At 45.0% G+C, this 27,034-nt stretch overlaps 1 protein-coding gene across 2 annotated transcripts in view; it reads left to right on the forward strand.

Annotated features, from left to right (window-relative positions):
* Positions 1-27,034, forward strand: part of XPO6 (exportin 6) — a 101,910-nt gene that overhangs the window by 35,882 nt on the left and 38,994 nt on the right. For both annotated transcript variants that reach the window (XM_045992988.1, XM_045992990.1), the window contains exons 4-9: positions 308-505; positions 6,163-6,322; positions 8,204-8,281; positions 16,029-16,482; positions 19,786-19,912; positions 26,591-26,700. In XM_045992988.1, coding sequence (XP_045848944.1) covers positions 308-505; positions 6,163-6,322; positions 8,204-8,281; positions 16,029-16,482; positions 19,786-19,912; positions 26,591-26,700 — 1,127 coding nt within the window. The remainder of the gene's footprint in view (positions 1-307; positions 506-6,162; positions 6,323-8,203; positions 8,282-16,028; positions 16,483-19,785; positions 19,913-26,590; positions 26,701-27,034) is intronic.

Consider the following 27,034-nt stretch of genomic DNA (forward strand, 5'->3'; position numbering starts at 1 on the left):
TTTTTCTCCTATTTTTGAATATTAGACTTGTTTTTGTCATTTTTGGTGGCCATTAGAGACAATGTATAATAGGAAGTTTTGCATGTGGAGCCTTTGTTTCTGTGAAATTATTTAGCACATCTTTCTAGGAATGAGAGTGTTGTATTACAGGGTTTAAATGTTCCTGCTACTCTTATTGCCAGTTTGCCCTAAACCTTTGTTTAAAAGCAGGGTTTTTTGTTTGAGATGGTGTAGGTAACCACTGGATGAAAACCAGTTACTTTTGTGTAGAGATGGTTAACTTCAAAGATGTGTATTTGTGTTTCAGAATCTGATCAATAAAATGTGGCTTGGGGTCCCATCTCAAGATAAGATGGAAATCCGTAACTGCCTGCCCAAACTCCTTTTGGCTCACCACAAAACCTTACCTTACTTTATCCGGAACAAGCTCTGCAAAGTTATTGTTGATATTGGCCGTCAAGATTGGCCCATGTTCTACCATGACTTTTTTACGAACATTTTACAGGTAAGGATATACCTAAGGAAACCTCATCTCATACACTGTTTGATTGTAGAAGTGGTTATTTCCTTCTCTTGAAGATGAGTTTTAAGATCAGCATTTTGGAACCATAGTAGAAAGTTCATTATAGGATACACAAACTCATTCACTTAACTTTGCTTTCTTGAGACATGTTGTACCTTTGTGCAGTGGCCAAAGTGGGTGGAGAACCCAATCCCTTTGTTAACTTCTTGTGAGATTTTGTTCAGCAAAATTTGAAAACCTGTTAGGTACTGCTCCAGGTGTGGGGGTACAGGGGTGAGCCATAGTTTTAATTTGGTGGGGGGGCTAGCTGTGCAAACAGTAATTATCCAGCACTGTGGCTAATTACGGTGTGGAGGTGTGTGTGGATGCAGTGATGGCAGAGCATTCAGCCTTTAGGAACTGACGTGTTTTCAGCATTGTTGGGTGAGGTGTGAGGTGGTGGGGTGCTGGAGTAAGTGGCCAGGTTGATGGGCTGGGGCCCGGCCAAGAAGGGCCTTGCTTTTGCAGGGGCCTTCAGTTTGTACTTCATAGTCCTTCCTTGGGAGCTCATGAAAGGTGTGTAGAGGGGGGAACACACAGCCACATTTTTGTGCCGGAAAGACAGCTCTGGAACAGTAGGGGTCTAGATTGCAGAGGGGCAAGGCTGGAGCCCTGAATGTGAGTGAGACAGGGAGGACCTGGCCCTGAGACCTTTCTGGAGGGTGGAGATGGGGCACTTGGGAGACCCAGTCAAGAGGCTTTGATCAGTAGAGGGTGGTAGGGGTGAGGGAAGGGAGGTTTCTGACTCAGGTAGCTGATTTTCCAGGCCAGGGATGAAGGGAGAGGAAATGGAGTTGGGTAGAAGATGGAGAGTTCAGTTTGGCAGAAAACGCATTCTAGGTTTGTGTGTTCTTCTGTGGATATCTAGTGAGACTTTGAGAACTGTGGATCTGGGGCTCAGGAAGAGGTCTGGCCACAGGTCAGGATTTGGAAGTCATCAGAGTAAGGGTGGGACCTAAAAGCCAGGCAGAAGATGCTGTTGTTCATTTGAATCCTGACTGAAGTTGGAAACAGTTTCATGTTTTTGAGATAGTTGTGGGTATGCAGGAAATGGGTATTATGTACAGTTTATAGGAATAAAATTCTCCGAAAATCAGTGTCTCAGTGACTATATATAGGTTCAGGACATTTTCTAACATTCTGTCTGCTCTCTCTGCAAGGCATCTGAATGATGGGACAGCTAAGAAAAAATATAGTATCCTTATTCCTTCTCTCAGATTGCCTCAAAGTGGCACAAAAATTCTTCATTCAAAAAAAAATTTTTTTTTGGTCCTGTATAGTGATCCGTTTTTCTGGAGATTTTTTGGGTTGATACTGCAAAGGAGATTCATTGATTCAGTAAGGTATTTGTTGAATACCAGCCATGTGCTAAATATCTGGTGGTGAAAGTAATGAAACAAAAGCAGTGTCCCTGCCTTCGTGGAACTTATACCAGTGGGCAGACATCCATAAACAATAAATAAGCTTATAGGTAGTTACAAGTAAGACGAAGAAAATTAAATCCAGAGTATGGAGAAAGAGAGAATGCTAGGGGGTGTCATGTAGCTGGGATGATGATAGAAAGCTTTTTTGAGGAGCAGCCATTTGAGCAAAAACCTAGGTGGAAGCAATGGAGTGAGCCATGTGGGTATCTAGGGGAACAGCATTTGCGGCAGAGGGAATAGCAGTTGCAAAGACCCTGAGGAATGGCAAGGAGGCTAGCAATTAATTATTAGCAAAATCTAGCTAATAGCTAGAGTGGTAGGACCTAAGGTGAGGGCTCGCTCTGATACACTTCCCTTTACTCCAGGATGAGGATAGTGGTGGTGACTCTCCATCGCCCTCCTAGAGTGGGAGTGCATTCCTAGGTGGGCTAGTGGCATGTCCCCTGAGAAGCAGTGGAATGTGAGCCGCAGATGCATGGTCCTAGCAGCAGCAGGTGGGAGGAGCCACGTTTCCACCCACCTGGGTTCACTTCCTTTGATGGAGAATAGACATTTTCCTGTCTGCCCTTGAAGTATAATTACTGGTAACAAATGACAATTTGGAAGAGCATTTTTAGGTAAAGTGCTCATGGAGTTTAAAAGGGCTAGTTTTCTTCCTCTGTTCACCACTTCCCTCTTTCCACCCTTCATGCTTACCTCATGCAGCCTTTGTGACTTTGAAACACTGCACAGTGGAAAGAGCACTGGAGAGAGCATGTGCGTTTGGGGTCTGTGTCCATTTTTGTCACCAATCATCTTTGATTTTAGCAACTCCTGCCCCTTTGGGAGCCTCTGTTTCCTCCTTTGTAAAACAAGAGGATTGGACAAAGTGATCTTTAAAATCCTTTTTGTCGTATTATTCCTTCCTCATTTATCCATGAGAACTGGTCAGCAACATAAAGCCATGTCAAGAATAATGGTGCTCAGTTTCTGACGTTTAAAAAAAAAAAAGTATTTATTTATTTATGTATTTATTTGAGAAAGAGAGAGCAAGCTGGAGCAGGGGGAAGGGGCAAAGGGACAAGCAGACTCCTTACTGAGCAGGAAGCCTGATGCAGGCTCTATCCCAGGCCCCTGAGATCATGACTGGAGCTGAAGGCAGACGCTTAACGGACTCAGCCACCCAGACACCTCCAGTTGATGACGTTTCTGATGATGATGATAAAGTAAACTCTTCTTTAGGTAGTGGCAAACAAAAGCAAACCAGTTCTGGAGTCAATTTCACCATCCTACGTCTTTTTTTTTTTAAATTTTTTAAAAGATTTTATTTATTTGTTTGACAGAGAGAGAGATCATAAGTAGGCAGAGAGGCAGGCAGAGAGAGGGAGGGGGAAGCAGGCTCCCTGCTGAGCAGAGAGCCCGATGTGGGGCTCAATCCCAGAACCCTGAGATCATAACCCAAGCCAAAGGCAGAGGCTTAACTCACTGAGCCACCCAGGCGCCTTTGCCCCCACCCCCCACGTTTTTTCTAAGTAGGCCCCATGGCCCTGTGGAGCTCATTGTGGGGCTTGAACTCATAGCCCTGAGATGAGCTGAGACCTGACCTTAGCTGAGACCAAGTGTCAGTCACTGAACCAGCTGAGCCTCCCAGGTGCCCCCGTACAATGAACCTATGAATAAACCATCTAGAAAGATTTTTTTCTGACTCAGTTCCATCATGGTCTACTGGCTGTATGGGATGCAGAGTTTTTTGTTTTGTTTTTAACTCTGTGTTGGTTGGCTGGGCATCTGTGCAATTTGTGCCATCATTGTGACCACATACCAGGCCGAGGGGAGTTGATTTTGGGCCCCAGAAGGACACTTGTAGTTCTGTGTATTGGTTATACCCTTTGTAGCCACTGGAGCAGGAAGTAGTTGAAGTCGAAACTGACCTTTGCTTCCCCCCCACCAAACAGAAGCCCAAATATCACACCTTTCTAGAGTCTGTTCAGATTCCTGAAATCTGCTGAGCTGGACCTGTGGTCACATTGTGCCTGGGACCAGATAATTAAAGGGCAAGCAGCATAGAAAGAATTGCCATTTCATTTCTGATACAGTGGTGTAGTAAAAATTATTGAACCTTTCAGAAGCTCACACTAAGAACCTGAACTTCAACCTAAAAGTGTTTATTCTCTGTTAAAATAAGTTCACAAGAATGATCTATGTTACAAGCATAAATTATATATGTGAAGATGGTAAAGGGAGACAGTATTTTACTAACAAGTCTTCTGGACACAAAGCTAGTGAGAAAAAAAATATTTGACCCAGTTGTTCTTTCAGGTAAAGAACAACTTTCATTTTCAGTTGGCTTTTTGCCTGGCCATCTCCCTTTCTTCCAAATGAGAGAAAGGGCTTTCGGCTGCTTTTTCCATAATATAGGAATTCTTTACTTCCTGCAGAGCACAGAACTTTTCCTATCTACAGGGAAATGGATTGCCAAATGAATATATGGCATTCCCAGCCGAGAGAGTAAGAATGAGGGCTTTGGGGAAAAATAGAGATGAAAGAGGTAGAGGAGAAAAACAGAAGAAGGGGGTGGTGGGGGAGGGAAGTAATGGAACTCTTTTATTTATTTGTTTATTATTTTTGTTTTGTTTTTTCAAATTTTTATTTAAATTCAAGTTAGTGAAATACTGTGCAGTATTGGTTTCAGGAGTTGAAATCCGTGGTTTATTCCTTCCATACAACGCCCAGCGCTCATCCCAACAGTCACCCTCCTTAATGGCTGTCACCCTAAAGTATGGATTGGTAACCCACAGGCCTCTGGAAGGAAGGAAGGAGATGTGTGTGAAGAGTCAGTTCTTTATTTGGTAAAGAAAAGTTGCTGCAGGGATGTCTTGTTCTTTCCGTCCTGCATCTTCTCACGTTAGAAGCAGCCCAGACTTGTAGAGGATGGCGAGAAAGCCCGTGGAGGCTGTGTCTGCAGTTGTAGCCTTCAGGAGAGTTGTTGCAGTAGACAGCATTTTCAACACGCCGCCAGTGGCCCCTGTTTTCACATCATGCTGCTCCTGAGGGCAGTTGAATTTATCCTGAGTTCCCGCCCGTGAAGGCATTTCCTGCTCTTGGGGATGAGCTTTCCCTCCATTCGCAGTGGGGAGAGCTGTTTGCAAAAGAAAGGCAAGTGCCCTCTGCTGCTTCAAGTGGAGGAGAGGTGTTCTGTTCCACCACAGTTCCCGTGCCCTCCGCCTCCCTCATTTCGTAGATTGAATAAACAAACAATTTATCCTTCTGGTTAAAGAAGTTGGTCAAGTGTTCCTTCAGTCGTGTACCCTTTTTAAAAGATTTGATTTATTTATTTGACAGACAGATCACAGGTAGGCAGAGAGGCAGGCAGAGAGAGAGAGAGGAGGAAGTGGGTTCCCTTCTGAGCAGAGAGCCCCATGTGGGGATCCCAGACCTTGAGATCGTGACCTGAACCGAAGTCAGAGGCTTTAACCCACTGAACCACCCAGGCGCCCCCGTGTGCCCTTTTTTAGAGTGTATCCTGTAAGTCTACAGAATTTTAGTGGCAGCTGGCTTTTACCATTTCTGGAAACTGAAAAATGAATGGTGAATAATGCTTTGAATTTTGTGAAGTTGATTAGAAAGATCTAAGTAGTGTTATGCTGTCGAAGGGGTACCTTATTCTGTCTTCTTGCTTAAGGCAGCTGTTAGAGCACAGTGGATATTGCAGGTGATAGAAAGAGTAAAATGTGCGACATAGGTATTTGTAAAATCATAACCGTTGTCGATGACGAAGTCATGGGTGAATGATGTGTAGGCATGTTTCTGCTTTACCACATGCTTAATCTCGAACTTCCATAAAGCAGGCAAAGCTTGGAAATGGAGATGTCGTAAATTGGTTTACACTTTTCTCTGTCACTATTACATCAATCTGGGCAGAGTGACCAAGGCTCTGTTGGGAACGTAGATGTGTAAAAAAATTGTCATATTAGGTGTAAAAGAGCATCGTGTTCATGGTTAGAAATTTGAGTCCTTTGAGATGAGAAGACACTTTGAATGGCTACAGAAGGGACTGAAATGGACTGCAGAGCCTTGAGTGATGTGGCCTGTGCCGGCAAGGCTCTACCATGGAGGGACTGCTAGGTTTACTGTTTCCCCGTCCTCCTGTACCCTCGTTGGCTGGACAGCCTGCTCAGACCTTCCTTTCATCTGCAGTTGATCCAGTCCCCCGTGACAACCCCCCTTGGGCTGATCATGTTGAAGACGACGTCAGAAGAGCTGGCTTGTCCCCGTGAGGACCTCAGTGTGGCTCGGAAGGAGGAGCTGCGGAAGCTGCTGCTGGACCAGGTGCAGGCCGTGCTCGGGCTGCTGACAGGTGAGCGGTTGGCGTTGGCGCTCTGCCGGTCTTGAGCAGTCGCTCTAGTTGTGACTGTGGCGGAGCCGAAAAACAGAATATGGCATGGGCTGCCCGCGCCGTGTGCGGTGTCCGGCCCGTGGTAGGACCTCTGAACGTGCTAGTGACTTACTTCCTTTACTGTCTTTATGGATTGGCCCGCCAGTCACATCAGGGATGTGATTGAAATGCCAAGTGCTGCCTTCTCAGGAAGGTGGGTGGCAAGCACCTTATTGAAAAGGATTTGAATTTAAAATCAGAAGAAGCCAGAGACGAGGAGGATGGGAAAGTTACAAATTTTGTGCCGGGAAGGAAGACCAGGTGTAGCATCAGCACGCGGTGTGCTAGGCTGTAGTTGTAAGTAGTATTTTCTTCGTCATCTTGTCTGCTTTATCAGAGTCTCGTGATGGCGTGTGGGGAGCAGGGTTAAACAGAAAGCAAAAGCAAACCACAGAAGGGGGCGGAAGGTGGGTTGAGGGTGGAGTGCGGTGGCCCTGCATGGCTGGGCTGCTCTTGAGGAGGTGCAGGTGCATCCCCGGGCCCAGGACCCTTGAGTGCGGAAGAGGGCCTAGGCTTGCTGCTTGAAGGGGTGTTGTAGTGGAAAAAGCCTTTTTATCCCCACTTCCTCTGCCTGGCTTTCCTCTTGGATGTCTAGGAACTTTTTTCTCTTTTAGGGGTTACAGAAGTGCATGACATGCAGTGGGCACTTAAAATTGGTGAGGAATGCTTGATCAAAAGTAAACTTGTCATTTGGCCCCTGTCCTTCCCCACATTCCTAGGGGGAGCCCATACCTCAGAGCATTTCATTCAGAGCACATTCTATGATGCCCCAACAGAGGTCATATTTCTGCACTCAAGGACCATGTCTGATACCTCTGTGTCCTACTGTGCAGACATTCAAATGTTTAAAATTGGGATTAGTTCACATAGCACAAAATCCACCTGTTTACAGTGTTATACTCGGTGGTTTTTAATATATTCATAAAGTTGCACAACAATCATACCATCTAATTCCAGAACATTTTCCTTACCACCCTTCCCCCCTCTCGAGCCCCTGGCAGCCGCTTATCTGTCTGTCTCTATGGATTTTCCTATTTGGCCTTTTCATTTAAAAAAAAAAAAATCATACAATATGTGGCCTTTTGTGTCTGGTTTCTTTTTCATAGTGTGATACTTCAAGATTCACCTATATTATAATACTAAATATTTTGAAAACACATTATTTTCAAAAACTTTTATGCTCCATTATCTTGGGTGGTAGGTTCTGTAGAAAGATACAGAGAGGAGTAAAACACAGTCTCTGCCTCTAATATGGGGTACTAGAGGGGACTAGGATACTAGGGGGGAGAGATAGACAGCTAAAACGGGTGTATTAGGAGTTACAGTAGAGGGCAGACAGAACAGAGCAGACAGAACTTTCTGGGAAAGATGACAGCTGGGTGTAACTCTGAAGGACAGATAGCCGTCAGTCTAGACGATCATGAAGAAGGTCAGGTTTGGAGGGAAGGAGGAGAACAGGGCAGAGGTTGGTGTGGAAGGAGTAGCGCACAGTTGAGCATGTGCAGCATGTGTGGGGGCAAGGCCGGATGGGCCAGCAGAGGCCTGAGGCCGAGGTCCTGTGGGATGGAGCCGTTGGCTGGGTGAGGAGCGTAGCAGGAGTAGTGGCAAGTATGTGGGGCATGAGAAATGGGGTTTGGACTATCCGAGTGGTGTTGTCCAGGAATGTCCAGTTGGACATACGATGGAGAGAGGGATGTTTAAATACTGATGTTTGATCAGAGATATGAGATCATTTTTCTTAATCTGATTTTCATAGGTTAGACTTCATTTCTCTCTTAAATTCCATTTCTCCTTTCTTGATAGGTATCTTGGAGACCGTGTGGGACAAACACAGCGTCACTGCTGCCACCCCCCCACCATCCCCGACCTCAGGAGACAGTGGTATGGTCTGCCCACCACAGATGGTGTTCCTCTTTTTAAATGCAGTTTGGGGTCTCGATGGGGTAGTGATTGCTATCTATGCCAGATACAGATGCTGACTCTTCCTTGGTCTATTTTTGGCCTTTCTGCCCATGTGTTCTGAGGAGCTAGCTCTGCTTAGTTCTTCGTAAGTACCTGTGCTTTCTCATATACTTTGAACAACTCATGTTGTTTCTTCCTCACCTGTCAGAAAGATGACTCCCCTGATTGTCTGTCATCCACCTCCATCCCCTTCAGTTTAGAGCTGGTGGCTGTCCCTTCTGGCTTGTTTTTTTCTCAGATTTCATGGTGTATTGCTCATGCTGGGTTTGGCACGTGCCCGTGGGCTTGACAGGTCTGCTGTGCAGGAGCTGGTTGGCTTCCTGAAGGAGGAGCAGGGAGGGGGGAGGAAGAGAGGGTGTGGAGGGCCTTCTTCCCTATGGGGCTCGGGGAAGATGAGATCAGCATGCGATATCAGCATTGACTTTACATCAGTTCCGAATAATTTGGTCAAGTGTGGGCATATTTGCAGGGTCACTAAGTCGTTTACTGGTGGCTCATTATCCACAATTAGTAATACCTTTTTCAAAAGTCAAAGTGCATTTTGCCTAAAGATGGCTACTTTCAAGGAGAGATAGAAAGAGGAAATTGTGTCTGAGCAGACACTTTTAGTTACTGAATGCTTGTGTTTACACTGAATGATCACAGATACTTTTCAAGTAGAGTATGTCCTGTGGGTTGCACACACTTCTTCCTCTCCTGTAAAGGTTGGTGGGGCTGATGAGAACGATTTCCCCATCTTTCTCCTTTACCCCAGGAAACAGGCTGTTGAAATCAGAAACCTCCAAGCCTGCACTGTTTCATGTAGCCGGTTGTTAACAAGCGGAAGTTCAGATTCTTGCAGAGCTGCTGTGGAGCTGAAAATACAGCATGACGTTTTGAGGACAGCTCATAGCATACTAATTTATTCCGGATTCCATTTATCATACTTGGATTAAGAACTGTTAGAGAGTCATTTGTTAGACTTGTTAGATTCAACACTTTCAATTTGAGAGTGTACTAAAAGCTGACAGGGATTTGAACTTTATTTACTTGGTAGCAGACTTTCATTTTCAACGTGGATATTTGTGATGACTTAGCAGATCTATATTTTGCAATACCTGATGATTAAAGAAAAAAATTGCAAATGAGGCAGAGCTTTGATTTTTATGAGTGCACGCTCTGGAATCTCCTGCCGTCTGGCTGATCTTAAAATGTGTCATTTCATTTAAACACTAGTTTGCAAAGAGTAGTTCTGTTGGATTGGATTTGGTTTTAGGTGAGTGAATACTGGCTTAACGTCCAACGTGGAGTTACTGCAGTTTGCTCTAATAAAACTTGTTTCCCAGAGATCATTTTCCAATGCCAAAGGCTGTGTGTTTTAGTTGGCTTTGTTCAGCTGCATGTGCTGAGCAAACTCCATTTCTGCTTTGATGGAGGCCAGGTTGGGGAAGATCAGATAATACAAATCCAAAATAGATGCCTGCCTCTCTTCTGTGCTGCTTAGGTTTTGTTGGTGAGGTGAGGTGAAACACAATGTGAACGGACTTGACATTTGCATACAAATAAAACCTGAAAGTGTTGTGCGTACTTCTTGAAAATTGCCTCTTAGGCACCATTAAAGCATTTTTGAAGTCTTGAATTTTAGTATTTGAGAAAAGGCAAAATAAATGGAGACTGTTGGGGGCCTGGGAAGTGAAGTAGGCTTTTTTTTTTTAAAGATTTTATTTATTTATTTGACAGACAGAGAGATCACAAGTAGGCAGAGAGGCAGGCAGAGAGAGAGGAGGAAGCAGGCTCCCTGCGGAGCAGAGAGCCCGATGCGGGGCTCGATCCCAGGACCCTGAGATCATGACCTGAGCCGAAGGCAGCGGCTTAATCCACTGAGCCACCCAGGCGCCCCAAAGTAGGCTTTTAAGCTGGCGCACGTCTCCTTAAAAAACAATAGGCTTACATGTTCATGTGATAGGCCTTTTTTCTTTCTGACAGTTGCAAGCAAAGCTGTCAGGTCCTGTTCCATTATTTGGACAGTGCTGATGATTTAATTAACATTTATTTTCATGGTTTTGCTCAACTGCCTCTGCGCACTGAAGATGCCAAGTGAAGCAGAAGAGCTTGTAGGAGGTTGTTTAACTCTAGTGACCGTGAGCTCACTGTTGTGGACGGAGATCTTAGTGGGGACAGGAAACCCAGTGAGTAAACCAGATACTCGGTCCACCCCCCTACCCCAGTCGGCACTCTGCCCCCCTCTCTCCGCCCTGCCTGAGTCCCCATGCAGCTCTCTGGCAGCCCGGTGGCTTGTGGCGTTTTTTTCCCTCATATGCTTTCTGGTAACATCGTTTTTGGTCTGATCTCTTTCAAAGAACAAAGCCCAGGAACTAGTCCCTGCAATGGCCACTCTAACATTCTGGATGTAGAAAAAACTTTGAAGTGTGCTCGTGGTCTGCTTCTCAGAATACTTCCTCAGATTGTTGCCTTATCTTTTAAACTTGCCTCACTAGACCAGAATCCTGTGAAATAGATGATGGTTTTATCTTTCATTTACAAACTAGGAAACTGGGGCTCATGGGGGGCAGAGTCCCAGTGCTGGTGTCAGAGTAGGGACGGAAACCCTTCTGAGCCTAGGTGCGTGGCCTTCGCCCCAAGTTTGCTTTCTCCACCACTCTCCTGGCATCTGCCTGCCTCCTCCTGCCCCTGGTTTAGAGCCCTGGCTCTGCCACATGTTCTCTGTGCCTTCCCTGACCGCTGGCCTCCTGGGCTGTGAAAGGAGAGGAGGGGTCCTCTGAGGATTGAATGGGGGAAGCCGTGGCCATGCCCTCCGCACATTGGGGCTGTGGCTTCCTGCTGCACGGGGGCAGGTTCGGCCCTCTTCCTTCCTTAGCCTCCTCTCGTCCTCACCTCTTTTTGCTTGGACAAGTGCGGGGGCAGGGAGGAAGCAGTTTTACAAAACGAAATGGTGTAAATAACTGAGATTCTGAGTTTGTTCTTGTTCTGCAGTAGAACTTGAGACGCTGTCTTTCCTGTCTCCGTGGCACATTCTGTCAAGTTTGGGTCTGTACACATCCTGGCACTGGCAGGTTTGCGGGGAGCTGATTGATAGAGAGTAGTTTATACCTTTCTGTTTTCTCCCGGACTTTGCAAATTGCAGATCTTTATGCTCTTGGCAAATCTTTTCACATTTCCTCTTATAAGCCATGTGTAGGAAAATGGGGCTGGGGAGGGCCACTCCACTCCCGTGAGCTCATTGTCTCCCTCAGACTCCTTGAATGGAGTTTCTCCCCATTCTGCTGGACTGAGGCTACAGTGAGATCCCTGATTGTCACTTGGGGCAATTTTTGCCCTGTAGGGGCTATTTGGCAACACGGAGAAATAATTTCGCTAACGTATTGACAAGAGAGGGTACTACTGGCATCTCGTAAATGGAAGCCATAGTGCTGCTAAGTGTCCCACGACGCGCAGGACAACGAAGAAGTCATTATCCCGGCCAAATGTCAGTTTGTAAGTGTAGAACAGAATAGAAAACATGAAATTTTAATAATTGAAAAAGCCAAAAAGCCAAAGGGATCTTTGCACAAATGCTTAACCCGTCTGGGTGGCTTCCAGTTGAGTAAATGCACCGGAGTTGTCCGCGACTTCTCGGCAGGGCTTGCATACTCCGCGGAGCCTGGCCCAGTTCAGAGCAGCTGAAGTGGTCCTCGGGCTTTATAATCCGGGGGTGGCCTCCTGCAGAGGTAGCTTGTTCCAGCTCGCTCAGGTTTGCATTGGAAAGCTGCAGCGTGAAGCAGAGTCGCTCTGTTCTGTGGGAATTCCTTCCCACTTTGATTAAAATACAATTTGTGAAAAACTCTTTGTAACCTACTAAAAGACTGGAACATTTAAAGTTGAGTAAAATCATTTTCTTCAAGAATAGTCTTCAGAGATTCTTGTTTTGAGGGGAGAAAAATAATAGGTCATTTTATCCACTTCAGTAGTTTTTACGTTTGCGTCACCCCGGCCGGCATTTGTCCTTGTGCCCATCCGTATCTCTGTGAAGTTGTGGTCATGGCCTACATGCTGTTTTACTCAGGACTTCGGACCATGGATATTTTTCTGCATTTAAATATTAGCTCTCTTCCAGATCACTTTTCCTGGCTGCGTGGTCTTTCTAGTTAACCTGCTTTCTGGAAAGAAGCACAGGCTTAGGGGACAGACCTCGGTTTCCGTTTCAGCTCTGCTTACTATCTGAGGAGCATAGGGGAAATGCTTAATGTGTCTGTATCTTAGTTATTCTAACAATTTTTAAATGCGGGTAATAATACGTACCTTAGAGCGGTGAGCATGAAGTGAGAATATGTAAAGTGCTTAGTGCAGCACTGTTCGTGTAGTAATAGCACATCGGGTGGGAGCTGTTCGCCATGTAATTATTATTGTTGTTTTGCTTCCTCCCTCCACCTCCCCCCCTTAGCAATTCTACTCTGGAAAAATTCTTCTGAGCTAAAGAGTAGGGACAACTTTTTTGGTTTTTTTTTTTTTTTTTTTTTTTCATTTTTAAAGCCACAATTTATTTCTACTTAAAAATGTTGAAGAGACTTTAAATAGGTCTTAGGGCCCAGAAATGTCCAGGTTTAATAGAAGATCATACTGAGATGGTGTCTATTTGTTTCTCCTTTGTTGAAGCCTCCATTTAATCCTGGTTAATTCTCTACCCCGATAATTCTTCTAGTTGGGTAGTGGTGAGTTGTCTGACTCTGTCATCTTCCGTAAGTGGTCCCCGGTTCATGAACGATGAGAAGAGCAATACGAGAAACTGTCACTTGTCGTTGAATGAGAGAAAGTTGCACATATGACTCAGGTGGACAGCCACCACGGCCATTTAAAGATCACTTTATTGGGGCGCCTGGGTGGCTCAGTGGGTTAAAGCCTCTGCCTTCGTCTCAGGTAGTGGTCCCAGGGTCCTGGGATTGAGCTCCGCATTGGGCTCTCTGCTCAGCAGAGAGCCTGCTTCCCTTCCTCTCTTTCTACCTGCATCTCTGCCTACTTGTGATCTCTCTGTCAAATAAATAAATAAAATCTTTAAAAAAAAAAGATCACCTTATTAATCTCATAACAAACTGGATAAATATGTGTAGATTGTATTTGAACATCCTTCTTGCGTTATTCTTTGAAACCAGGTTCTCCGATTATCAGTGTGGGTAGCTGAGATCATGATGAGTCTCATCCAGTATTAAATCAGCTCCTTCAGGGCACCTAGGGGCTCCATCAGTTACGTGTCTGACTCAGCTCAGGTCATGATTTCATGGGCTATGGGATTGAGCCCATGTGGGCTCTTCTGTGCTCAGTGGGGAGTCTGCTTGAAGATTCACTCTTTCTCTTCCTCTCAAATAAATAAATAAATAAATAAAATCTTTTTAAAAAATATAGCTCTTTCAGAACAGAAGCCAGGAAACACCTCATAAGATGCCAGGGGACAGCTTTCTAATTTACTTTTAACAGTAGAAATTAGACCCCTTATTAATAAATCGCAAATCCTCATTTTAATGGCCAAGGAGATGAAGCTGAGAAAGGTTAACTAATCTGTTCGTGTTCATCATGTAAGGCAGGAGTTCGCAATAGATCTGGGGGCCCTGGAGGTCCTGCAAGCCCTTTCAGGGGTCCCAAAGGTCAAATACATGTCCATAAAAATACTAGGACGTTGTTTGTCATTTTTGCTCCTTCTCTCATGAGTATACTGAATAAAACTCATTCAGATCCCACATTGCAATTAACCTTTAAGAGATGACTACTAGTAGAATTTTTATATCATATTAAGGAACAGCTGCAGTCACCTAGGAAGGCCACAGAAGCGCTTCTGTCCTTGTCAGTTTCATATCTGCATGAAGCCGTTGTCTTCATATACTTCAGCGAAAACAGCATATTGCAACAGATTGAAGCAGATGAGAGAATCTGTCTTCTTTTAAGCTAGACAGACATTACAGCAATTTCCAAAAATGTACAAACAGTGCTACTCTTCCCATTTATTTTTTTGGCGGCAAATACATTTTCTTCATTTAAGAATATTTTATGCTACCCTGTAATGTGTTTTAGTGAAAATTTTAAAATCTGAAGTATTCAAAAACTTCAGTTTTAATTTCTATGTGACCAATGTCAACAGAAATCACCTGCATAAAGGAGTTCTTTGGCAGCCTCAGTAAGTTTTAAGAGTATAAAGGGGTTCTAGGGCCAAAATGTTTGAGAACTGCTACTGTAAAGCACAAAATACAGTGTATAAAGGTAGCCAGTATTTCATCATCTGGAAATAACACCATTCCAGGTGCCTCTTTATACGTAGTTACAGAGAGAGTAAGCTAAATAAAAAGACAAAGTGGCATCATATCCATTTTTATTTTTTTATTTTTAGTTTTTTTAGAGATTTTATTTTGAAGTAATCTCTATACCCAACATGGGACTTGAACTCATGACCCCGAGATCAAGAGTCCCATACTCTTCTGACTGAGCCAGCCAGGTGCCCTCCATTTTATTTTTAATAAAAACAAATTGTAGTTTCACTTGAATTTAATGGGAAGTTTTAAAACGAAAAGGAATAGCTTTTTCCACAAGGAATATTAGTTTGTAAAAGGTATCTCTAGGATTAAGAAAAAGAAGATGAAAACCCCAGTTTCTTACTACATGTTTTAATTCTAGCCCATATATTTTGAGACTTCTTGCTTGTGAAAGAAGAGTCAGCCAGCACACCCTCTGAGATTTCCTCCATATGTTTAGTCTTTATTCTATATTTAATTCCGTGCTTGCTCTAGTCCCCTTGCCACAGCTGCTCCATTCCTTAATTCTTCGTTTTTATTTATTGCTTTATTTGCATGGTTTCACTATTCACTCTCCTGCTTAAGAAGAGTTTGTGGGGTGGGGGTGGGGGGCCTGGGGGGCCCAGTTGGTTAAGTGTCTGCCTTTGGCTCAAATCCTGATCCTACTCCCTGCTCAGTGGGGATTCTGCTTCTTCCTCTGTTCCCCCACCAACCCATGAGTAAATAAAATCTTTAAAGAGGAAAGAAGAGTGTGGGCAATATATTATTTGAGTTTCTGTGTTTGAGAAGATTGTCCTCTTCCTTTGTGCTCAAAGGAGAGCTTTGGGTTAAGTTATTCCTGCCCCAGCACTTGTGGACACAGTACCACTGTTGTCTGGCTTCTTGTGTGCTGTGGGGAAGTCTGAATGTGGGTTTTTCTCCTTTGTGTATGTGGGGTCTTTTGGCCTACATTTCTTCTTTATTTCTTAATTAATTAATTAATTAATTTGACAGGGAGATACTCGGCAAGAGGGGGAACATAAGCAGGGGGAGTGGGAGAGGGAGAGGCAGACTCCCCACTGATCAGGGAGCCTGACGTGGGACTCAATCCCAGAACCATGGGATCATGACCTGAGCTGAAGGCAGGTACTTAACTGACTGAGTCACTCAGGTGCCCTACACTGATAAATTAATAAAAAAGAACTGTGATGAATTCTGCTTATAAACAAATTATATGTTTTCATGAAAAATACATTCTCCAAAGGAAAAATTCACTGAGCCCTGGGAAGTAGGAGTAGCTTTATTTTACATTTTTATAGATCTCTTTAATATGGAGCTTAACGAAAGATGGCTTTTGCTTTCTCTCTGTTGTAGGTAAATTGGTTTGTAAGAAACTCGATAGTGTGTATGTTAAGAGCTTTTTGTATTTCCAGGTGACTTACTGAGTAACCTGTTGCAGAGTCCTAGTTCAGCCAAACTGTTGAATCAGCCAATCCCCATCCTTGATGCGGAGAGTGAGTATATCTGTTCCCTGGCCTTGGAGTGCCTGGCCCATCTCTTCAGTTGGATTCCTCTGTCTGCCAGCATCACCCCATCCCTCCTAACCACCATCTTCCACTTTGCGCGCTTTGGCTGTGACATCCGGGCCAGAAAGATGGCATCAGTTAACGGCAGCAGCCAGAACTGTGTGTTGGGTCAGGAACGCGGCCGGCTTGGGGTCCTGGCCATGTCCTGCATCAATGAACTCATGTCCAAGAACTGTGTGCCTATGGAATTCGAGGAGTATTTACTACGTATGTTCCAGCAGACTTTCTACCTCCTGCAGAAAATCACCAAGGATAACAATGCTCACACGGTGAAGAGCAGGCTGGAAGAACTCGATGAGAGGTAATGAAAACACGTGTTGAGTCGGCCGTGTCCTCAGAAGGGCGGCGACTGTTTATCACGCTGTGCTGCATAGTGTCTGTAATCCTCTTTGGTTTCAGAGTGTGGGGCTCCTGATGAGGAACGGACAGGTAGGTGTCTGCCAGTAAGCCTGAGCTTAGCCGGAAGGGCTAGGGTGGCTAGGGGGATGAGTTGAGCCGGGAAGGTGACTGTGAACTGTGTAGGTGTGTTGTCTTTTCCCCCCTCTGCCTCCTGTCCTCCCTTCCGCACCCCCCGCCCCGCCCTGTCCTCACGATTCGCCTGCAGGTCTCAGGTGGCGCAGGAGCCAAGTCTGCTGCTCGTGCGTAGCCAGGAACGTGAGAGGAGGCCATGGAGGTACAGGAGCTCTAATCCCCCCTTTCACTTGATGCTGCCCATCAGTTATTACTATTTGACTTCTCCCAAGTGAAATGGTGCGGTGCAGAGAGGAATGGTGTTACTGGGAGCTTCCCGCAGGTGGCACACTTGCATCCACAGAGGGGGTGTGAATAAGGGCACGTGTTAATGTAGCACACACTTGGGCTTCTTCGCTCCCTCCCCTTGAGTGGAGCCAAAAACGACCTTGCTTTTCTTTCCGAAGTACTCCAAAAGATAACCCATCATGGTTCCCCGAGGCATTGTCCTCTGGATGATGTCATTTGTCTGTCCTACAGCTTTCAATGATGCGATGCTACCACTGTGTACCAGTAAGAGGGGAAATTGGAAACTTATATTAAAAGCATCATATTGACTGTTCAGAAACATCCAGGTGGATAAATCGTATTCAGTTAGAAAATATTTATAGACTGCCAGGCAGCAAATGTTGTTCATATTTTAATCCATTTTCCTGGGCTTGTTTTTTGTTCTTAAGCTACACAGAGTTAAGGCATTTTCCTTTTTCTTAGAGTAAATAGCAGAATATAAAGTCAAGTGCTTAAAGACCACCTTAGTGCTTTTTAAATTTAGCAATTTTATTAAGGGTTTTCTAAAGTTGAAAACGTGGATTCATAAGATTCTTTTGGTTTGGTTCCCTATAAACAAGCTTTGTGTGAAATTTTCTTTGTATAATCACAAAAGAGCTCATGATCCCGTATGGTGATACGTTGATTTTATTTCTCATTATTTCGTAAGCGCTTTCTCTATGAATGCAAAGGCATCAGTATGCAAACACAATTTTATATCCTTTCTAGCTTTGGTTGAGAAAGGCTGTATTTTCGTATGTTAACAGAAAGTCCAGCTGCCCACACCAGCCGTCAGGTATCCGATGCTTTGAGTTTTACTTGTAGCACAGTGTTCTTGATGGCTTGCATCGGGCAGTAAAAAAATGTGGTCACGGGTTGTCAATGTCACGCTTTTGTTACGTGTAACTTCTGTGCTTTTGGTTTTATGTTTTAATCCTGTGCTTCCTCTTAACCCTGAGAAAGCTGAGAGGTTCCCGGAAGCAGAAAGGTGACCTGAACAGTACTGTGTGCTTGCTCCCCGGCTCTTGGGCCCCTGAGCGCTAGTTCTAAACAGCCACGTCCGTTCTCAGCTGTTTAGGAGCTTCCAACCCAAGGCCTCTGCTCCTCTTCTCCTCTGGTGTCTGTTTCTAACTTTGCACTGCTCATTAGCACCTGTACCAGAAGGTGGGCAAGGGGAGGAAAATGAGGTGGGGTAAATCTAGAGTGTCGGCTTCCAAACGGCCCTTGTCTGTGCGCATCAAAAATGGGGCTGGAGGTTAAAATCGAGGCAGTTCACCCTTTCCCCAAGACTTCCCTTTGCTTGATGGGTAGCAGGGAATCGAGCGTCTTCTGGTAACGGCTCTGGACAGCCACGGCAGAAGACGCGTGACAAGCAGAGCGAGGCAGGAGGCACCGCCTCTGGAGAATGCATGGGCCAAGGCATGGAGAGAAGTCTCCTCGCACCTGACTCTCTCTGAAAACTGTTCATTTGAATTCCTGACTATGCTTCAAGGCCTTGGTCCCATGATTCACAGAGACAGCCTTTCTCCTTATGAGCAAATGAATGGTTTTCGTTTTTGTTTTTTTAAGCTGCAAAGAAGCTTACACATCACGTGTTAGCTCCTAGTGGCGGTGTGGAGGTCAGATAGGCGGGTGGGCCGCCTGCAGGGTACTGGGTCCCAGGAACAGTACAGGAGGGGACGTTGGATTTATGGGCCGATTTGCCCTTCCCAGGAGTAGTCTTTTGCTCTCCCGCCTTTATTATTGCATAATCCTTGCTTTAAAAAAAAAAAGCAAAAAAAAAAAAAAGCTTTTTGCAGTGGTGAGTGTCATAATTGCCTGTGGCCAATAATTAATCTTTGACTAAGGCCTGTAGTGAATCTTTATCTTTGTTTATTGGTCTCTGAAATATGATTTATAGAGGTATGTCCATCTCATTTTCTAATCACCTTTTGGTATCGAGGGGCTTACAATGACGGTTTCTGAAATGTGAGCATGATGGTGTGCTGTGCGTTTAGTAACGGCAGTCTCTTATCCTTGCAGCTGCGACCCACACTCCTCTGGGCAATGACACTGTGAATACACATGAATGGGGGAGTCCCTGTGCTGTGAAAGGAAAGAGCACTGGCGTGGGAGTGGATGGGGGTCCCACTCTGCTGTGAGCTGGCTCAGCAACCTCGGGCGGGTCACTGTATCTTCCTGGGCCTCATCTGCCCCATGAAGCACCAGACTCAGTTGTCCCCGAGGCCTGTCCAGCTCGGGCAGCCCGCCTCCTTATTTTTGCTATCACTTTTAGAGTGGACTGGGATGGCCTTGTGTTTGATTAGCCACTGGGAGCCAGAGGGTGGGGGGAAGAACAAGCATCAGGTTGTAAGCCTGAATATATGTTACCTGGGTGCCATGCCTTTGGTCTAGTCTTATTTTGTTTTTGTTCTTAGCTCATTCATTTTAATACTTTGGCCTCCTAGCAAAGCCAGCCAGCCTCCCAGACTTGCCACATTGAAATAATGCACACGCTCTATCCATCGACTTTTTAGTACCGTTGCCTTTCATTTGAATTGGGCCATAACCTGAAGGGTTAGAAACTGTGAGAGCACTAGTTTATAGGATGCCTTAATGGATAGTGTCTGAGGATTAAAGTTGCTTTTCTGCTATGTTTCAGGTGGTAATGGAATGAAGGGTTGCCTGACCTGTAGGTAATTGTTGCAGGCCTTTATATTTTTAACTGAAAATATATTTTAAATCTGTATAGTTTTGTACTGAAAGAAATTTGGATTGAATTTGAATTTTCTTCTGAGGGGGTGGCTGGGGTTCCAATTGTCACCATTCGTCTTCCTGTCTTACGTAGCTACGTTGAGAAGTTCACCGACTTCCTGAGGCTCTTTGTGAGTGTCCACCTGCGAAGAATCGAGTCCTACTCCCAGTTCCCCGTGGTGGAGTTCTTGACGCTTCTGTTCAAGTACACGTTTCATCAGGTAAAACACCAGAACTGCTCATCCTGGCCGCCCCCCACCCCCGGAAGTCTACTCTCTTGCTTTCAGGGGAAAGAGCTTCTTTATTTCCCAAACATTTATATGGTGCTTACCTTGTGAAGGTTGACACATGTATCCTTTTAAACAATGCTTTGAGGTGGGTGTTACTGTCTCCATTTTCCAGATAAAGAAACTGAGGCACAAAGAGTAACTTGCTCAGGGTCATACGATCAGTAAGTGGTGGGGCCAGGGTTTGAACTCATAGAGTCTGTATTCTTTACCATGTTTTGCTGGAGAAGCAAAAGATGCAAATAGTCTGAAATTAGGGCCTTTAGTTCTGTAACTGTCACTAAAACTTCCTACAAGGAGTACAAGTAGTGAAGCTCTTAAGAGTGAAGTTTTGGTGGATCTGATTTTTGCCCCCATTCAGCAGGTACTTTCGAGCTTGTTTTGTGTATCAGGGGTTAGACACATAACCCTCGCAAGCGAAGTCTGTGCCTTCATTGAGTTTACATTTTGTGACCCTGTGTCTTTTCATATGTATGTGTGCCTGTGTGTGTATTTTAAAAGCTTTATTGAAGTAAAATTTACATCTTAACGAAATTCACCCATTGTAATCATACAGTTCAGAGATGTTCAGTCAGTTCATAGACTTGTGCAGCCACTTGGGCTGCAGACATTTCTGTCATACCCTATCCTGCATGTGCACGTGTGTGCGTGTGTGTGTGTGTGTGTGTGATTTATTTCTTAATTCCAGTAGACTTAGTGCACAGCGTTAGTTTCAAGTGTATAGTGTAGCGATTTAGCAGTTCTGTACCTCACTCAGAGCTCATCTTTTTGTGAGTGTCTCTAGAATAAGGTTTTTTCCTTGAAGTGTCACACACAGAGAAGTGCACAGATCATACATGGACAGCTTGATGAATTTCCCCCAAACAAACAAATCCATGTCACCGCCACCTCAGTCAAGAAATAGAACATTACTGCCAGCCAGCAACACCCCCCGCCCTCCCTCCCCGTATCCCTTCCCAATCACTTCCCCTTCACGTCTCCCTATACGTTATCCAACTCTGCCTTCATGTCCCAGATTCATTTTGCCTGTTGGAGCGCTTTTCTAAACGGAAGTATCCAGTATGTATTTGTTATGTCTGGCCTTTACAGTCAGTGTCCGCTGGTGCGATTCGCCTGTGTTGTGTGGGGCCGTAGTTTGCCCTCATTGCTTTTATAGTAAGTCATTATCTGCAAGTCCATCCCACAGCTGATTTGGGCTGCTTTTGGGTTTTTGGTGATCATGAATGGTGTTGCTGTGGACGTTCTCGTGCATGCTTTTGGGTGTCCTCCATGAAGCTCTTTCTGTTGGTGTATCCTGGTGATGATGTTACTGGATCAGTGAGGGCAGGTGATTTTATAAGTAGATGGTTTGGGTAGTTTATTTTTTTATTTTATTTTTTAAGATTTTATTTATTTATTTGACAGAGAGAGACATGGCAAGAGAGAATATAAGCAGGGGGAGTGGGAGAGGGAGAAGCAGACTTCCCACTGATCAGGGAGCCCGATGTGGGGCTTGATCCCAGGACCCTGGGATCATGACCTGAGCCGAAGGCAGGCCCTTAATGACTGAGCCACTCAGGTGCCCCTGTTTTGGTAGTTCAAACCACTAATGTTGTAGCTTAAATGAGGCTGGAATAGAGACACGGGCCTGGGCTGGGAGGGGTGTGTGTATGTGGTTGAGGGTACAGTGGTGAGCTAGGTTTCCTCAGGGCGTGTAAATTTAAGCACCCCCAGTGGGTAAGGGTGACCTGTTCCTGGGAGCAGTGGGGAGGGTGCAGGTGAAGGAGGACCTGGGTTGAGGATTGTCAAGACGTCTGGTAGAAGGGCTGGTGAGTGCAGAGCTAGAATGGTAGCACGCTGAGCTCACCAGGCCTGAGAAGGAATGGAGGAGGTGACGAGATGGGGGAGGGGGGAGGAGGTAGGCCAGAAGCACTCAAGGTGGGAACGATTTGAGACTGATCCCGTGGGGGGGGGGCAGGAAGAAAGGGTTCGGTAGACACCTTAGAGTAAGTGTAGCAGATGAAAGAGACGAGGAGCCAGTGCAGAGGTCAGGAAGAAGGGGTTTATTTGGGAAAATGGAATAAAATGTTTTGCTCTTTTGCTCTGTGTGTGAAGTTTTCTATCTGCCTTTTATACGCAGTATAGAAAAAAGCCAAATAGAAGTGTGATTTTGTTTTTTTTTTTAAGATTTTATTTATTTATTGGCAAAAGAGAGAGAAAGTGTGTGTGCATGAGCGGGGGGGGGGGGCAGAGGGAGAAGAAGCTGGCTCCCCACTGAGCATGGAGCCCAACGTGGGGCTCGATCCCAGGTCCTTGAGATCATGACCTGAGCCGAAGGCAGACGCTTAACCGACTGAGCCAGCCAGGTGCCCCTAATAGAAGTTTTAAAGTATGCAGCTCTTACACCTGCTTCTTTGGACCTGAACCCAACAAACAGTTCTGTGTTTGAGCTCTGGTTATATCTATGAGGTCTGTGTCCTTGGACCAGTCTTCTTAATTTCCTTAGATTTAGTTTCCTCACCTAAGGAGATGGACTATGGTGGGCACCTTCACAGTCTGTCCCAGTGTTCATCACCTGTGGTCCCCTCTCTAGAATCCCATGTGTTCGTTTTCTATTGAACTCCTAGTGGTATTGTGTATTTATATGTGTTATATTTGTATACTGGGAAAAGAAATGGCTATGGTCATGAAGAAAACAACAGGCTTCTTTCTTCCTCCGTTAACTGAGGTCACTGTCAGGTGAGCTCCCATGTTCTCTCTTGGCTTCCTGTATGAGGACCTTCCTTTCTGGGCGCAGGCTCCCGGGCTGTGGGAGTCAGTGTCCTTTGGGGTCCAGGCAGAAGCAGATTTGAGCATTGGGCAGAAGAGCAGGAAGCTGGAAGGTGATCTATGTGGCTCACTGCAGGCTGGGCTGCCCTTGCCTGCAGAGGCAGAGTGAAAAAAGATGGCAGAGCGCACTCCAGGATCAGGAGCTGGTGGGAGCAGGGGAGTTCTTTGGAATAAGATTTAAGAGTAAGAAGTGACGTGCTCTCAAGATAGAGCTTTAAGTTCTCATCTGTTCATTAACAGTGTGATCATAATTTATAATAATTTAATTATCTGTGGAGTGGGAACACATTCTTTCCTCTTGTCTAGAGGCTTATGAGTGTACTCAAGTGTTTCTGCCTTTTGTTTCTTTTCTTTCTTTTTTTTTTAAAGATTTATTTATTTGACAGAGAGAGATCACGAGTAAGCAGAGAGGCAGGCAGACAGAGAGAGAGGAGGAAGCAGGCTCCCCGCTGAGCAGAGAGCCTGATGTGGGGCTCGATCCCAGGACCCTGGGATCATGACCTGAGCTAAAGGCAGAGGCTTAACCCACTGAGCCACCCAGGTGCCCCTCTGCCTTTTGTTTCTAAAATTCCTAAGGGGCGCCTGGCCGGCTCAGTGGTGGAGCCTCTGATGCTTCATCTCAGGGTTGTGAGTTCCAGGAGCCCCATGTTGGGTATAGAATCCGTAAGAAATTTTAGTACTGGTTACCGTACACTGAAAGAATAATAATGAGACAAATGATGGTATTTGTATCTTTTGTTAACTCTTTCCTCTCTTGTTTTCTTTTCCTACATTTTTTTTTTCACCAAAGTGTCCTGCGTAGCGCCTCCAGCCCCTGCAGGCGTTGGCTTCCACCATTGCTCTCCTCACTGAGGTGTTCCTAGAAATATCTGATTTCTGTCTTCCTGCTCCATCTCTTACCACATCATCACCAGGTCCTTCTTGGTCTTGCATTTTCACCTGCCAGCCGTACCTGCCTGTCGTTCTTAAAACAGTGCCTGGGGTAGTGTGGCACCAGGGACAGGGCTCGGTACCAGGAGGCTTAAGTTCCACATCCTAGTTCTCTTTCTGTTCCTTATCTTGTCACCTTGGGTAGGTGACTTTGCTTCTGAGTCTTTGTTTCTTCATCTGCAAAATGGGAAGAAGAAAAACACCTGTCCACTTTTCGGGGCTGTTGTGATTAGAAAGACCAATGCACTGTGACGTGCTTGGAGAAGGGAGGCGTCGCTAAATTCTTGAAGGAACTTGTCAGGCTCTTTAGTGATCAGTCAGCCCTGGAGTGTGAAAAATAAATCTGAGTACAGATACTTTTGTTTTAAGATTTTATTTATTTATTTGACAGAGAGAGAGAGATCACAAGTAGGCAGAGCAGCGGGCAGAAATAGAGGGGGAAGCAGGCTCCCCGCTGAGCAGAGAGCCCCATGCGGGGCTTGATCCCAGGATCTTGGGGCCATGACCTGAACCAAAGGCAGAGATTTAACCCTCTGAGCCATCCAGGCGCCCCTAGATAGATTTTTAAAATGGGTCTGTGAGGGTTCTGAAATGTTGGATGACTCCAAAAGTGCAGCCAGCCTGTCGTCTTTATGAGCTTAACCATCTGTACCCACAGCAGTTGTCAAAGGTTAGATTATGCGCAGCACACAAGGGCCTCACAATGGGGCTTGCAGGTGGGGTTGTGTTTCAGGTCCTACTGAGGGTGTACCTGCCCACCTTATTTTCTGGTCCTCAGCCACATGGTAAGTCCTCAATTCAGAGGCATGGGGAGGACGTGTATAATTGTAGTATATAATATATATATTTTATATATGTAATATATAATATAATAATTGACATAACCATAAACCTTGAGTTTGTGTGGTGACTTTTCCCAAAAGCATTTCCATATGCATATGATCAGTTACGTTCTGTGGAGGGAGAGGTGGGTGTTTTCAGATCAAGGAGGGACAGCTGGGGGCGACCTACAGGAAGCTCAGTGAGCCGCAGCTAGGAAAGATTCCATCTCCTGTCTACAAGCCGCCCATACTATTTCCACCTGGCTTATTGTTTTCTCCCCTTATTCTTCTGGCTCTTTTGGTGTCATGGACATCCTGGCTTTTGCAGAGGATGAAGTGGAGACAGGAAATGGTCATTTTGTCTTCTGAGGATGGCCCTTTCAGTTTTCCTTATTAAGCTGTGCACTCCAGTTCCAGGGAGACACTGTGGGTTGTGAGGTTGGGCTCTGCCTGCGTCTGCTCCCGAAAAAGTTAGTTTTTCTGTCTCGGACTTAGCCTGGGTACAGAACTTCATCTCGTGCTACCACCCAATGTGTAAATCCCACTTACGCCCTTGTAAGCCTCTGGATTTCCTTGTAGATCTGAAATGGAAGGAAACTGATCCTAGAAGATGATGGTATTATTTCTTTTCCTGTCTGATCCTGCCAGCAAACATGGGGCTCAGTGAAGTAATCACAAATAAAACCAAAGAGCTCTTGGAGGTAGCAAGAATTTGAGTAGATATAGAAGGGATTGGGGGGTCACAAGTTGAAATTGAATGTGCGTGAGAAGGACTAGGTTGTGGAGAACACAGTGGATTTTTGCATGAAGTAGAATCTCAAGGCTCTTAAGGAATTGGAACGTGAGGACCTTACAAAGACTCACTCTTTTCTTCCGTCCTCATTTTGTCTTTATCAACACCTGGTTAGAGATTGCTATGAGCCTATTGGACACCGCTCCTTCTGCAGAAGAGATAACGCCTGAGGGTCAGAATGAAGCTCATTTTCAGTCTGTTCTGTAGGAAGATTGCAAAAAAAAATGTTACTTTCCTAACCTTCGGATGTGTAAACTTGGCACCTTTGGAGCCACTGGGTTTTTGTTTTTTTTTTTTTTTAATTATCTTAGTCATCATACAGTACTTCATAAGTTTTTGGTATAGTGTTCATGATTCACTGTTTGCATATAATACCCAGTGTTCCATGCAATACAGGCCCTCCTTAATACCCATCACTGGGCTAACCCATTCCCCCACCCTCTTGCCCTCTGAAACCCTCAGTTTGTTAACTGGAGTTCATAGTCTCATGGTTTGTCTCCCACTCCGATTTCCCCGCCTTCATTTCCCCTTTCTTCTCCTAATGTCCTCCATGCTATTCTTTATGTTCTGCATATAAGTGAAGCCATGTGATAATTGTCTTTCTCTGCTTGACTTGTTTGGTTTTGTAGGCGTATATATGAGAAAGAGCATTGGCTGGGGGTAAAGGGACCTGCTTCTACCCCTGGCCTTGAATAAAATGTCTCTGGATTTCAGTTTCTTTTTCTCTAAAACAGATTTGGATGATCTGTGAGAGCCACCCCGACCCCAGTCCCTCTCACATTTAAAGATTGGCATCTGCTCAGCTTATTTTGTAATTCAGTTTGTCCTGCACAGTCTCTCCCTAATGATGTGTTCATGACACCCTTGTCTTATTAGGATCACTAGGGCTCAGTCTTGAAGACCATCTAAAATATGCCAGTTGTGGGGCACCTGGGTGGCTCAGTCATTAAGTGTCTGCCTTTGGCTCAGGTCATGATCCCAGGGTCCTGAGATTGAGCCTCTCATCGGGCTCCCTACTCAGTGGGAAGCCTGCTTCTCCCTCTCCCACTCCCCCTGCTTGTGTTCCCTCTCTTGCTGTGTGTGTCTGTCAAATAAATAGTCTTTAAATAAAATAAAATATACCAGTTGTGGTTACAAGGAAGTGGAGGGAATCTAGGCATATGGTCGCACCATTCTGGTGGAAATAAGCACCGGTGGGTGTGTTTCTAAGAAGCAGTTGCATTAAGTAATTTCATTGTCTGGATTTCTTTTGCATCATAGCCTACTCATGAAGGTTACTTCTCTTGCTTGGATATTTGGACGCTCTTTTTGGACTATCTGACAAGTAAAATTAAAAGCCGTCTGGGAGACAAGGAAGCGGTTCTCAACAGGTAAACCCCAGAAACGCTGGTAACTAGAAATAGACAGTTTTGCCAGTTTTTCTTGTGGCCTGCAGGGGCAGCCATGCAGCAAGACCTTTTCAGTGAGACTGGGTCACGTAAACTGGTTAGGTAGTTATGTCATTGTGCATTTTATACTTTTTTTTTTTTCTTAGAACTTTTTTTTCTGATTAAAAAAGTGATTTGTACTATTAATATTTTAGGTGTGACAGTGTTTTCATGGGTTTGTTTTTAAATGGCCCTTATTTTAGAAATGAAAAACTGAAATATTTATTGGATGAAATGATAAGACATCTGTGATTTGCTTTAAAGTAATCCACTGAGG

The sequence above is a fragment of the Meles meles genome, chromosome 21 (assembly GCF_922984935.1).
Source record: "Meles meles chromosome 21, mMelMel3.1 paternal haplotype, whole genome shotgun sequence".
Classification (NCBI taxonomy): Eukaryota; Metazoa; Chordata; class Mammalia; order Carnivora; family Mustelidae; genus Meles; species Meles meles.